Source organism: Temnothorax curvispinosus, unplaced genomic scaffold (assembly GCF_003070985.1).
Source record: "Temnothorax curvispinosus isolate PA1 unplaced genomic scaffold, ASM307098v1 QBEX01003210.1, whole genome shotgun sequence".
Classification (NCBI taxonomy): Eukaryota; Metazoa; Arthropoda; class Insecta; order Hymenoptera; family Formicidae; genus Temnothorax; species Temnothorax curvispinosus.
The window spans coordinates 68188-83333 of record NW_020212990.1 but is presented as its reverse complement, the minus strand read 5'-3'; the positions used below and the strand labels follow the sequence as shown (position 1 = coordinate 83333).

At 43.9% G+C, this 15146-nt stretch overlaps 1 protein-coding gene across 6 annotated transcripts in view; it reads left to right on the top strand.

Moving 5' to 3' along the window:
- Positions 1 to 2209: 2209 nt before the first annotated feature.
- The window catches only part of LOC112452301 (A disintegrin and metalloproteinase with thrombospondin motifs 9), a 37418-nt gene continuing 24481 nt past the window's right edge, over positions 2210 to 15146 (top strand). For all 6 annotated transcript variants that reach the window (XM_025012426.1, XM_025012422.1, XM_025012423.1 and 3 more), the window contains exons 1-4: positions 2210 to 2525; positions 5463 to 6613; positions 14471 to 14602; positions 14862 to 15022. In XM_025012426.1, the coding sequence (XP_024868194.1) occupies positions 6355 to 6613; positions 14471 to 14602; positions 14862 to 15022 (552 nt within the window). In that variant the 5' untranslated portion in view covers positions 2210 to 2525; positions 5463 to 6354. The remainder of the gene's footprint in view (positions 2526 to 5462; positions 6614 to 14470; positions 14603 to 14861; positions 15023 to 15146) is intronic.

Here is a 15146-nt window from a genome sequence, read left to right as displayed (position 1 = left end):
ATATATATATGATTCTATCGCCGACGCGTCGTTTTCTCTTCGTTTTAAATATCTCTATATTTGGATACAATATTCTACTTTGCCAAACGATTTACTGGTAGATCTGTTTTTGCTAAACATCTCTTCAGAGTGCACGATCCAATTGTCAAGCGTTAAACGGCTCGTTAGTGGAAGCTGCGGGCGGCAAAGAAGAGACAATACACGCGCGACGTCGGCGGAAGTCGAAGCTCGTGACAGGTGCAACTAATTACGAGTTATTGATGTAGCGGGTATCCCTGCGCGCAATGCGACCGAATCTAAATGACGACTGTCTGAACGAGACGACGATCTAGGTACGTCGTTAGATAACGTTTATTATAATAGTACGTGTTCTATGTCGATTGAACGAACAACTGGGAAAGAAAAATGGTATATCTTGGAAACAAAAAAAAAAAAATAACGGAAGACCAGGTGGTACGTTTCTCGCGTAAACGAGAATTGCTCTTTGTAATTGTAACAGCTACTTAGTACACGTAAATTTCATATGAATCGACCATATGAACGAATAAAGTCACATTGTTTTGAGATAGTCTTCCATCCCCGTTCTTTCGTCCGGGTTTATTCTCATCGTTAACTCGAGATTACATCCCAGCTGAGGACAAAACGAAAGAGGTGCGATTGATTAATTATTTTCAACTATTTTCTCTTCTATTTGATATAATTTTGTTTTTCCAGATACTTAAAAATAATACTTAAAAGTGAGATGATACTTTAGAGTTTAGAATATTTTTAAAAAAGATGACGATTAAAAATCTTATATATATGCGAATTGTCTTTCTGAAATAATTGGGGGTAAGTGTATGTATATTGTATTTTATTAATTCGCGTGCCCCTCGCGGCTTTGGATGAACTTCTGTACAGTACGTTATTTTACATTGTTCTTTCCACATCAACAGTTTGTTTACTTAACATTACACTTTTGCTTTTACAATTACTGTTATAGTTACGCACACCTTTACTTTGCGTTATATCTTGATTTTTTAAATATTTACTATTAATCTTGTATGTGTAAACCTTTCATATTTATCGAATCTTAAAAATCGACATTCAATACTACTTATCTTATTTTTGTATGCGTAGGCTTTTCAAATTTATCACAAATTTCGAAATTTAAAACTTTAAACTCGAAACTCAGAATTCAAGATTTTGACCTAAACTCTCAACTTCATAATTTCCTAGCTTCTCCAGTTTAACCCTTCTCTTGTCTAACAATAAGTTTATTCTCTTCTGCTTTTCCTCTTTCCTTCTTCTCGCAATTCTTATCTGTAATTGGGGTAAGTGATAATTAGTCGAGATAATTGGAGCGCGTGTTTTCAGATACTTTTAAGAATTAGAGTCGCCGGGAGATGTACATACATACATACATCCCGCTTTAAATTTCGCGCCCTTCGAGAGTTCGATAAATTGAATTGCGATAGGTGGCGGATTTGAATCTCTCGAGGGGGCTGACTTCTCGGAGGACGCGAGATGCGCGACGGTGCGGCAAGTAAGACGGCTCAAGAATCTCTTTTTTTTTTTAGAAATTGCAAGCACGCAGCGTGTGCCGCGCGTGCGAAACCGCGTATCCGCTTCTTCCCAAAAAGATTACCGCACAAATCCTTTTATCGTTCGATAAATGCACGCGCAACACGATTTATACGTGTCTAGTGGAGTTCTTACGAGCGTTGTCGATCGAGATCCACGATCGCCTTATCGCCTATCTTTTCGCGAATAAAAGGAAGTCCTCGGCTGCATTTTGGCAATCCTTGTCGACGAACAAAAGAATAAGGTACCCATCGAAAATTTCCTATTTTGACGCGTCGAAAAAATTGCAATTTTTCACTCCTAAAAAGTTTCGCGCCCAACGATGGCGGGCGGGAAACCGGAGTTTCGGGTGAACGGCGAATTTCGCGGTTAACGCAGGTCAGTTTAAATCGCTCGTCCGCTCGACGATGGTCTCGGGGGGTAGAAGATATATGGTAGGTATATCTTGGCGCGTTATCCGGGTGCGTTGCGCCCGGTAGGGTATGGTAGCCGCGGAGGCAGCGTGAATTATACGACGGCGAGATCGTTGTCCGTCCGTAGCCGGTGTGCGTCGGCGGGGCGGGGGGGGGGCGGAGGGGGCAGGGGGCGGCGGAGGTCGCGGAGGCCTCGGGCGGCCCGGAGCGCACTTCAGTCGGTGCGAGCGGTTCAGATCGGTCGCGTCGTGATCCGCACGCTCGTATCCGATCGCCCGGCGTCGTCGCGCCCGGAGCCGATCGCCGATCGTCGGAGACGCTCCACGGATCGTCTCGCGCTGCTCCCGCGCCGGAGAGAGAGAGAAAGAGAAGATCAAGATCCTGTGTCCGATCGATCGACGATCGCTGGTCGCGCGGATCCACCGGTTTCGCCGCTCATCCGGCTCATCCCATCCCACGGGATTATTCCGTTGCCGCGCGCGCGCTCTTATACGCACGCGGCATCAGGTTCGCGTTTCGGCGAATCCGCGCTGCTGCGGGTGGTAAGTGGTAAGTGTCTTCTCGCAGTCTTCTCCGCGCGAATCGCCGCACACTTCGCGTCGTTAACGACGGACGAGGAGCCACGCGTCTCGTGTCGTGTCAGGTGTATCCGATTCTCGCCCGCGCGGAAATGAGTTACCGCCGGCGCGCGTTACGCAATATTTAAATTTGTATTTTTAGGCCTAGGGACCGTGTGCGTGCGCGCGCTCGCGCGCGATACGCCCGCCTGATGATGATGAGCTCTCTCTTGGTCCCATCTTTGAGTTCGCGCACAATTCGCATCTTGTAAGTCGCGGGAAGTCTTCTCTAGAATCTAAAAGATCGATTCGCGGTCTCCTAGATCGGTCCTCGCTCTCGAAGGAGATGCGGGATTTTCGATCAACGCCGCCGTGGAAGATTGCATCCCCTCCCTGTGCGATTCCTCCTCGCCCTCGGCGGTAAATCAGACGTCGTCTCTTCGAAGAAGGTGGAGTTATCGGTAAGCCGCAAGCGCGCGCGCGCAGCCGCTATTTGCATTAAACCAAGATTTGGAGTCAACGCTCGTAGCGGTACGTGACAAGGCAGGTGGGAACATGTGCACAGCGAGTGTAAATTCAACATAGGCGGTTTAAAATCAGGCGGTGCGCGTATGCGCTCGCGTGCGCGCGCGTGTATGTGTGTGCGCGCAAGTTGAAAATGCACACTACCGGTTTCCATCTAGTTTCCGCTCCCCTTGCCTCGCACGGTCTTGTCCGCGGGCGCCCGACGTTAAGCCCGATTCACGCAGCCGCCGGCAGGAACGTTATACACAAATGTAATTTATGAGCATGGAGATAGGCCCCCGCTAATCGTCACCGATATACGTGCCGGCCGGATCGACGTGTCGATGACAGACGGGCCCGGGAGAATCGTCGGATTCTAGTTCACGGATTTTAGTCAGCCGCCAAACCGCGAACATTTGCGTTTGCTCGAAAAAGTAAGATAGTAGTATACAACGAAACGGAGAATTCATTCATTATTTTTTGGCATATTTGGTTTTCCGATTGTCATCGCTACTGTTTTTCTTGTCAGTGATGTGTTCATTCTTGACAACAGCTGCTTTTCTCGTAGATCACGAAGAAGACCGCGGCGGTTGGATCCTCCGAAGTATCTTGAACCTTCGCTTTAGGAACCGCATTCCCGTATTTCATTGTACAACGTGAGGAATTCTCGTAAATCATGAAGAAAACTGTAGAGCCGGACACTCCAAAATATTCGAAACTTTGCTTCGTGGTCCGCATTCGCGTATTTTCTTGCACAACGCGGGGAATTCTTAATAAATCATGGAGGAAACTGTGAAGTTGGACGCTCCGAAGTACCTTGGAACTCCGCTTTATGATTCGCATTTGCATATTTTCTTGCTCAACGTGAGGAATTCTCGTAAATCACGGAGGAAACTGTGAAGTTGGACACTCTAAAATATTCGGAACTTATTCGTGTATTTTCTTGGATAACGCGAGGGATTCTCCCTCGCTTTTCTTATGCAATTATGCGCGTATCTTTCAACATTTCGTTCCTTTCCTTCTGTGTCTAATTTCTTTCCTCACAAAGCAATAATAGTTGTTGAATTAAATTCTCCTTCGACTACCGTGTTTAATTTTAAATTTATACCGACGCGCGATACAGATCTATCGAGCGGATAGCGTCAATGAACGAGCAATTTGTTCCACCGATGCCTCCGATTCATTTTTTGTCGGCGGCTGCGCTGCATGAATCAAGCTTTATACGATGAAGCTTTGATAAGGAACGCGACGGAGTTGTCCGACGTTAATTTTACATTCCGCATCAGCATTGCAAGGCGGCGTGACGCTCATCATCAATCTTTTAATCAAAGTATTTGTTTCCGAGATGGAGTTTCGGCACGACGAGACGATAACGCAATTTACGCCCATCCTTTCACCCACGTCGTTAATCATTAATTACAGCGAAGTCAGAGGAATTATTTCGCGAAAGATCGTTCCCCTTTTTGTTCAACGAAAACGACCTTCTGTCTCGCGATCATTTGTATTAATAATTTCGAAGATACATTATCGATCAATTCGCAGGATTAATTTTAATGGAAAATTTCTTGACAAATCTGGAATTGATGTTTTCGTTGAAAAATAAGATAACACTAATTTTCGAGATGCGGAAAAAGAATTTTTTACGGATCATACTTTGGAAAGAACAAATGGATAACAAAACCACATCGTTCAGCCAATTTCAAATAGATTTCACGTTATCCGGATTTTTCCTACATTTAATAAACATTTTATTGATAAGAATGATAAGGTAAATTGTCTTTATATCTACAAGATGTTTGTTTCTTTAGGTAGTTGTTGAGCGACAAATAAATGGCAATGTCCTCTTACATTAGATATTATTGTGCACTTAAATACGCATATTAATATATCCAATATCGCCAATCAGGTCTCTGATCGATGGAGAAAGTGGTCGTCGTGGAAATACCGTATATATATTACGCCTGTCCGAGGAGAAGCGAGATGGCGGATTCAGTGAAATTACGAGACAAAGATTTATCGATCGTCTAACCGATTGATCAAACTTGGTGCATGCGATATACGCGACGAGAATAGTTTGACCCAGACCTTAAGAGATTCCCGAGGTCGGCAGCCGCGCGCCGAGCAGCTTTTATATTTCACTCGCGCCCGGCCTTGATGACGCGGCGGATTTAAGCTTCGCCTCCCGAAACTTGGACATCCCTCCCCTAAGAATATCGCTGTCTCTAAGAAAGACGGGAGTAAAAAGCTATATTTATATTTTCCTTCGTTCAGCCTTGACGAGCGACACGACGTGATTTTAAGCTCCTTTCAAATCTATCTTGACAGAAAGCATTATCCCTCAAGGAAACACGAAAAATAAATACGAGACAAGGTTGCCGCGTCGATTTAATCTCCCGCTGACGAGAAATCGTTTGTTTGGTTTCAGGAAAGCGTCGCTCAGCAGCCCGAGAGAGAAGATTGAATCTGTACGGCGCGGATAAACTCCAGTCGGCGCTCGTAAAGTTCGGGCGCCCCACGTGAAAACCGAAGGTTTCGATCGTCTCGTCGTCGTCGTCGTCGTCGTCGTCGTCGTCGGTCATCGACCCGATTACGCGTGCTCTCGTCGCTTCGTCAATTTGGAAATGCTTCTCGGGGGATCGTCGAGGGAAGGAGCGCGACGAAGCTGGCGCGACAGACGTAAGCTTCCGGCGGTGTGAAGCGAGGCGAGCGAAGCAAGAGGAGAACGATCGGATCGAGAACGCCGGGCTAGAGAATGAGCTATAATACTCGCTCCTGAGCGTACAATCGGCGCGATGCGTTTCTACTCTTCCAGCCGGCCATTCTCCGCGTAATCAGATCTATACGCATTGCACAAGCACACAGGCGCAAGCGGTATGGTCGAGGTCCTCCGAGAGAGATAAGACCAGGACGCGCAGGACGAGACCCAGCGCGTTCTTTAATGGACGTTGCGCCGATCCTCGTTGCATTCTGCTGGCGAGTCGTTTGCGAGGAAAACGAGAATCGAGAGGAGGAGGAGGAGAGACCTTGAGATCTCTGTCTGTTGCGAGGGTTTTATGGATACCGGAGGCGAAGGTACCAGAGGCTCTCTCGGCTCTCGAACGCTTCGGAGTATCCGCGATAATCGTCGTCCAATGACGCGCTCGGGATGATCGATTGACGCGCGGTGAGATCGATGCGAAGATCGGTCTCTCGGTGATATATACTTATACCTATATACCGGGTACATTAGTGATCGCTTTCGAAATAGCGTGCGGAAACGCTGAACAGACGTTTCGAACGGACGAATAGATGCGCGTGCACCAGTGGGACTTGCAGAGATGTCGCGAATTTCGAATCGCGTCGCCACGATTGGCGCGGCCCTCGCCATCGTTTTGCTCGTGATACTCCTAGTAATCTTGTGGTCGGACGTGCGCAACGTAGACAGGATCGAGAATCTCGGCCGGATACGGAAGAATTCGACGATCGATGGTGTCGTCAATGAAACGAGGAGGAAGCAGATCGACGGTCTACGCCGCATCGCCACGACGGATCTGGTTACGACGTTCGAATCTATCGAGCAGAATCTCACGAATGAGGGTGAGTCTTAGTTATCTGTTCGCTTGTCCCTTTTATTGACGGAGAAACTCTTTGACTTTAAAATAAAGCTTAAGACGCGAAGATATGCAAATATATACACATGTTTCCGCGATGTAACGAGAATTTTCAGTTCTTTTAGGTCAAGTCAAATGACATTGTGTGGATTTATCAGTGCTAGACCAGCTAGACTAGCAAGCTCGATTGATTTATGGGGAATTAACACGTATCTCAGGCACGAGTCGACATTGCAAAGGCCGCTACTCAAAGCGCATTCACCCACGAATTCCTTCTTCTCATGCTCCTTACAACTTATACGTTTGTTCCTTTGTACGTGGACTTTCTATTTGTCCGCAGATTTTCTTGCGTTCTCGGTAGCATTCGCTGTGAGAGAAACGTTCTTTAATTCGCAGAAAAGCATTTCTACCGAGTTTGACTTTCGAATAACGGCTCGCGGTGCTTAGATTTCGTTAGATTTCAATAGACGGATTAAATGATCGCGCTTATTTAAGTACCTACATTGCTACAGTAAGCAGCGAAGATTATTTTCTTCTCACACAGAAACGAGCGTATAGCATTAAAATTCTAATAGCCATGATAAAACGCTGTGTCAATACTCAGACCAAGACTGCCGTCTTGGGACGTCTTGAAACCACGATGCTTTCGATATTCTTAATGCGCAGCGTATATAAAAGAATGTGTGCCGTGCATTATTACGTGTAAGCACATAGGCGCGAGCGTATATAAAATCCGTACGTACAACAACAACATCCGTGTTTCATACAAAAATATGTCCGCATCGCGTGCTTTACCGCGACTCTGTCGTTCTTCTCTCCGCGCATCTTTTGCAACTCGTGATTTTCTTGCGCAAAAATAATTATCCGCACGAAAGATGGTGAGGCCTGAAAAGGTGCGAGGAGGCTATTTTTAATGACTCATGTCACTCTCCTTTCTAATCAACGATGTATTTTTTTTTCCCTCTAAAAAAGGTAAATTTCCACACACGTACGGATGTTTTTCGTTCGCGGTCTGTCTTAACCGAGGTGAGCGTCTGGGACTCGGAAATTCAAGTATCTTTTTCGGCTGTTGCGAAACCCTATCCTCCTCCTCCTCCTCCGTTCCCAAGCGAATGTTCCGAGAAGCGATATCGTTGTAATGAGGTAGAGATATACGTTTTCGCGAATTTGCCGGCAAGCTCGTTCCTCAAAACGCATACAACGCATAATCGCGACTGCCTCGTGTGACATCGCGCGCGCGCGCGCGCGCCCTCGTTGATAAGACGTATTCTCTTTGCATGGCCACGTTGGCATCGTGACACAAAACATCGCGCCTACACGAGCGTAGGATAGATACGTACGTACGATACGAACGTGCGGCTCGCAGAAGGGAGAAACGAAGAAGGCACGTTGATGTAACTAAAAGTGCAGGCCGCGTTCGAGCGGCGAACGCCACTAAAAGTGCGTACGTCGCGAAGGCTCGTGTTTCTGCCAGGGTCAGCAGACGCGGGTATCACGCGTTCAACTAAGCACCAACGTCGTCATCGTTAAGCGTCTGTTACCGCGTTCGTTTTCGTACACCTTTTCGAACTCCCTGCCGACGAGGACATCCTGTTCGACTCGTGTACAACGTGGAACGAAACGAATTTACAAGGCCCAGACGCGATGGTCTGAACTCCAAATGTAATGTAAATTTAATAGTCTGTTTGGTGTTTTTCAGACTCCATAAAAGGAACTTTGTAATCTAATTTTGAAGGTAAAAAACTTGAAAAAAAAATAGCCGGATGTTAAAGTCTTGCAAGAGATAGATGGATTTTTTTTCAGATATTTCTATTAAAAAATTTGACATCGTATTATTTGCGGATTTAATATTGCGTAAACCGGCTGGCATCTCGGCTATTACCAGTCTGTATATTACACGGTTTATATCCTCGCGAGACGCAAAACGCTGTCAAAGTTGTCTTCTTATAATCGCCAGTACGCCATGCCGTCGATTTTGCAATTTTCCCCTTCGGGTATATACTTTAATTGTTCGCGCCGCGCGCCGTGTTTCCTGAGTTCCATTACTAGTTGCTCTTGGACTACGTTCTAAAGTGTTGCGTGCCGTTCAAGCGAGGCCTTGATTGTTAGCCCATATTAGCCGGCATGATGCAGCAACGTGCTAACGCACCGTCTCTCCGTAAATGTCCGGAGTAACGCACGAATGCAATGCACCTACGGAAATTCTTTATTAACGAGTTTGCCCAAGTCACCTCATCGTGCTATCTCGCTTAGGCAGGAGGTTGGATGTATAGCGACGTATACGTGTTTGTACAAACCCGCATTCTCGAGATCCCCGGGCTCTTCCAATTTAACTTCTGACATCGACAACGACGAACTCGAATTCGTAATAGATCCATATTGATCGAGGAGAAAGAGCAATCTTGTGTCTATACGTTCCTGTAAAAGCATTCGCTGGAAGGTGTTTGATCAGAGAACTCCATTCCTCTTGCTCTCCCACGCAATGAACATCCTTTCTTTCTTAACAGGCTGACCGGTTATTAGAAGGCGACATCGATAAATTTTCGAAGACGTCGAAGCTTTGTTACGCTACTTTATGTGTCATGTCTGAATAATAATCTTGATTTAATACCACGGACTTCACTGAAATTCTAAAGGAAGCGCGCGTATCTCGTGTAAGAGGACTTTAGGTTTTTGCATAAAACATAAGATAACAAGTATTGTCGAGGGCCTCGATTGAGCGATGCGTTTTCGTGTATTTGAATTGTATATTAACATTTAACACGCCTTGCGTGTATTTAGATACTCGGAAGCTATAAACGATCTTGAAATAGACTGATAATTTGTTTCGACAGATGGGAGAAAATTCGTTGTTTGGTTGGACTGAACGCGGGAATCGCTTGAACAGGCAGGTAGATCTACGAAACGTCGTATCTTTGATTGACCCAAGAACCGAATGATGTTTGAAGCACCTCGGAAAGATTTACTCTGGCGCTGACGAGGCGCCGCGAATGCATAGGATGCGATATTGCTGCCAGACGTTCAAGCCTCTTGTCCGTATAAACATTTCGGTCGGATCTACAGAACTCGGACCACTGTGCTTCGCAGGATATATCGGTCGCACCGGTCATAATTTACGTCTGAGACTATATTCGAGTTAAAATAGCCAAAGCCAGCCGGTACTCTGGGACGATACGCTAGCGTTCGATGGTCTTGAACCTTAGCGGCACCAATGCCGCCCGCAATTTTGTGCCACCTTTGCTCCGTTATCCCGCTCCGTTCAATTTTTAATAAATTTTAGCGTGGCAGACCTTGCTTTATTCTTTCGCAGTTCCTGCATGATGTCGAAGATAGATTTCTGATAACGTAATTTTCGCTATATTTTCTTGTAGTATATACGTAATTAATTTTTTCACATCATTTAATTTTTCCACGATTTTAAAATCGTATTCAAGTTTTCCCTTTCAAATGAGAATTCGAATTATTTTTTATAATAATTATGTTACGGATGTAAAGTCAATTCTTTGTGTCAGGGATATATTTTATTAGAGAGGAAAATTTCGAGAAATAATATAGATCTATTTATTAACTGTAGTATGTATACTTGGAGTAAGTATTCAAATTGATAGGCATTGACATTAACACGTTTTACTTTCGTCTCGACCGACCGATCGGTTGCATAAATTCTGCAGTATCTAATCTAGTTCAGTAATAATACGGTGGCAAGTGTTTATATTGTCGCTATTCAGAATAAACTGCCGTGCTCCAAACTTATTTGCCGTGCTGACGTTGCAGTTGACTCTGCAAAGTGAGATATAACTTTACTGCCTTCTTGAAACATGTCTGCATTAAAAGTTATTAACACGATTCGCTGAGATCATGTTTGCCGATGAAACTGGGCATATAGCAAGTTACAACTTACTTGCGTAAGCGTGATACATTTCTAACTCAGTTTGTGAACCTAGAAAAGTTTTCTCTCTTCCTTTTCGAAACTCTTTCTTTCACATTGCCTCAGAAGTAAGTAGTTAGTGAAACGCGAAGGAGATTTTATCTATATCCAGAAGTCGTAAAGAAACAGATTATACTGCCACATGTGTGGTAAGATTAAGCGCACTTGCATACGTAGTTAATAATTCAATGATACGTTTAATCTCTCCATTAAATTAATACAAATTAATGACTTCGTTAACGGTACGATCAAACATTCTTTTGAGCCTTGGAGAATTCTGGGCAATTTTTAACTTAAATTGAGAAAATACATCTAGAGAGTGAGGATTATATTTTTAGTCGATCTTCCGTATTTTCCGGCTGGATGATTTACGTCTCTCGTGTGTTTCCAGGATCGTGTTTCGATACGGTAATTAAACGGCAACGCGCACGGGACACTGCAGACATTCTTTCTCTCACGAACAGTGTCCGCCTTGTGGCACGGCAGAGGCAGGCGAATGAGTGTCACTCGGCACAGCCGAGACGAAGCGTAAACGTTTACGCGAGAGGAGCGGTCTGGCAGTAATGAGAATGGATCTTTTGTACGTGGGGGAAACAATGTCACCCAAACGCCACAGTTCAACGACACGTGACACCCAGAGATTTCGTTGTAGGTCGGTTCGCAGAACGTATCCCTGGCAAAAATTATTTCTTTAAATCTTACGGAGCAATATAACTTCTCTTAGAGGCGTTAATGGGGGATTGTTTTTAACGGGGGATTATTCTAATTTTTCTCTGTTTCAATATGTGCGAAAACATATTAGAAATATTGATAAGATAGAATAGAAGTCTTGTGGTTCATATCGAAATATGGAGATTATGTATTTTCTTTTCTTTCGTTAATTTAGTTTTTGTTATCTCTTCTTTTCGACATAACCGCAGAGATATGATTACGTGCGTAAAAGCTGCGGCTGCTATTTATAGAGTTTTATTATCATTCCAACTTTCAATTAAACAATCAACAGGATTACCGTGGTAATTATTAATAAAAGAGGCAGAAAAAATTTTAATTATTATTCTAAGAAACAGTAATTGGCGTTTCTGGCGTATGCGAAAGAATTGTAGAACGTTTCAAGGACTCTTCATATTCAAGGTTTTTGAGGAATGATTTCGAATTATCTGCAGCTGTTTCGTTATCGGATAGGATAATTCGATGATAAGTTAACTTTTTTGCAAATGTAATTGTCGCGCATACTTTGCTTTCTTGCAATAATAAATATGCAATACAACGTTCCCTTCTCGCGCGAAATCACTGCGAAAAATTACGATGTAATTTTAACTCTGCACTTAAAATGCAGAAGATATTTATGGCTTACTCGCACGTCTCGCTTATAGAAATGGAACGGAAGCGGTTATTGTTACCGTTGGGAGGGAAGGGATTCTTTTTGCGAATTTTAGGGCGCAAAACAAACGTGTCGTTCGAAAGGGGGTAGCGCACGTCCGGCACGTTTCCGTTGATGTTTTCAGGAATAATACGCTTTATAGATGAATTTCGCGCGGAGGAAGTTGAAACGGACAATTACTCTTACTCCTTGCAGTTTCGGCAAACAGTTCCGCGCGTACGGCAACGAAATGCATCGTGCAACGTGACGAAAACGTAAACTTCGCCACGCGTTTGGATGTGGTGACGTATATTTCGAGATGCTAAACACATATAGCGTGTTTTTAAGTTTTTCTGGCGTACACAGACCGCGCATTTCTGTTTTAGGTCGTTAACGTACGGGAACGTACTGCAACGCTCGTTAGATGGATACTTATGCATCAATGCATTACATTTGCATTGCATATATTCTTCTTCTTCTTCTTCTTTTTCTTATTGTTGGACTTTGTCTTGTAGTTCGACTAAGGAAAGACTTTAGTGTTCTTTAACCAGTATCTTCTTCTTGCAGTGGGCAGTTACTCTAGCCCTCCGATCCTTCTTCTTTCTTAGACAGGCTTTGTAATTAAAGAAATGCAGTTAAAAAATGTAGCCAACGACGGCAATAGTATAAAGTTAGCATTTGATGCATGTTAACGGTATCTTGCAAAGATTATTACACGTTACATAAATCTACAAGATTATTACTTTTCCTTTTTTATCGCGTGAATATATAAACCTGATCTACTTGTTGTTACTTACAGGCATACCGCAGCGTTTTATCTACATATATCCGCAAATGAAGAAAAAAATCTCTATCATCAAATTCAGTCATATATGCGATAAAGAGTGAGATGAGTAACTCCATCGAATTTTCAATGGAGAGAGGCTTGATTCAGAACATCCGTGGATCAAAGTGCGAGATTGATCTAAGATCATTTATATCTAATATCTAAACATGACTCGTTAAAACTCGAGAAGTGCCCGTCTAATGTTGAGGATAATGTCCTATTCAAACGAACGTTGCGTAATGGGTATACGCGCGGTAAAAATCGATCGATTACGCATTTAATATACAAGATATCCGCTCGTTTTGTTGCGTCTCATTACGTTAAACGCGTCATAATGATAGACACACGTGAATGATCTCGTTGTGCGTGCACGTATACTGATGCGGCGGCTATGCAAATCGGCCTGGGTAGAGACCTTAACGCATTCGTGCCGAGCACGCTGGCAACAAATGAACGGATAACAAAACGGATAACTACGCAGCCAACGATGTCTTCAGCGCGACCTAAGATCTACCTGGCTCTACCAAGATCGTCTCGCCTTTCCCATTTGAATATCCGCGTAACGTCCCGGAATTGTGCAACGGCTCGACGCTGCACTCTCCTAGTGTTCGCCCACGTGTTCGCGTTTTGCAACCGGGCTTAATCTACCCGGCGCGCGACATGGTGTCCCTTTGTTCCGTAATCTTTCACGGTGCCACATATATACAGCTGCATAGCGTTTCCTTTTCGCGAGCACACGTCTCTTGATATTTTATTCGAGAGGAGATAAAAAAAGATCGGGCGTGTGTGCGCGTATGGGGCACACGCCGTGTGTATATATACGAGATCGTAAATTCGGTTTGTAAGGCATTCCGGCGTTTATCTCATGACCCGTGATTCAGACCTGACATTCGATACGTCTCTCGCGAAAACTGTCGTGCGTTAATTATAGAACCGGTGCGTGTGAAAGGTATGTGTTCCTCCAGACGCCGTACTACCGGGAGAGCCGGGGAGTGTTATAGGTAGGGTCCGATATAATTAGGCGAGGCGATTCCGCTCGCCGCGTTTATTCCGCGAACAATTTCCTCAAGGTCCCATACCGGTGTTCCACGGTTCGCCGTTAAACCTAAATTAGTGAACATTGAATCGCACTCCGGTGTATAATAAACGCCCGATACGTATAACGTAAAAAGACAAGGCAAATCGCCCGACCGGATCGCGGAGAATCGGTAAGATGCTCGTAGAAACATCGTAGAATGTGCTGGCCTATCGTAATTACGCGCAGTTACTCAGTTTATACTAATAGATTGGCTCCTTCGGCCGCTTGGTAATTAGTGTCAGTCAACATTCGAGCGTATAAAGCCGTTTTATCTTTCGATGAGTCATATTTAACGTTGCCATTCGAATAAAAATATCCGCGATCGATAATAAAATTTTAACTAGTGGTTAAATAACATAACTGACGATCTCTTTCGAGAGAAAAGCTGAGGGGTACTAACGGAAAATGAGACTCGAATGAATCGACACGTTTTTACCTGCTTATGCAAGTTGAAGGAGACCCGCGTGGTTTTCACTGAATTGTCTATTCTAATTGTATATAAGTTTCGAAATGTAAATTTTCGAAACTTTCTGTTCAGATTATTTAAATTAATAAACGCTACGAAGATACTATATTTTGTCAAAATTTGTTAAAACGTTAAATGCTTTTTATTAATATAAATCATACACGATTAATTGGTTTTTGTTTCAGTGCTTCCCGAAGGAATACGAAATACGAAAGAATTCAATGGCACGTCGTCGATCGACATGTTGCCGTCCGCTAAGGGCAATCTGGAGTACGTCAAGCCTTTAAAAATTAGTCAAAATCAGTATGAAGATCCACGTAAGTGTCTGAAGTACATAAATAGAATCTCCCTTAATATACGTGTATGTGTATGTGTGTTTGAAATTGTATACAAAATCCGTATATAAGTTCAAGCACTAGAATATATAATTATACAGAAGATATATATACATACGTCAATGTGTGTCGAAATTGAAAATTATTAGCAGGTTCCTGTTTATACCCTCCCTCTAATTTTTTGATTATCTCATTTCGTTTGTAATCTGCTCTATTTAACCAAATTTCTTCGTGTTTTCAGCCGAGCAGTTTTCCACGGCGAAGAGGCATCACAGTGGTCACTTTCGGCACGCAACGGCCGAAGTCTGGGACCCTCACCCGCAATACGAATTTACCGCCTTTGGAAGGCGATTTCGCTTGCGGCTGGCACATGACGCCAGTTTTGTATCTCCCGACATAAAGGTGAGAGGAACCGATCGAGTGACATTCCTCTCCGTTGCTAAATCATCTTACATAATTGCCTAAAACGTCATAAAATTATAACTGTTTTTATAATCGCGATATCTTTGTACAAAAACCGGAGAAA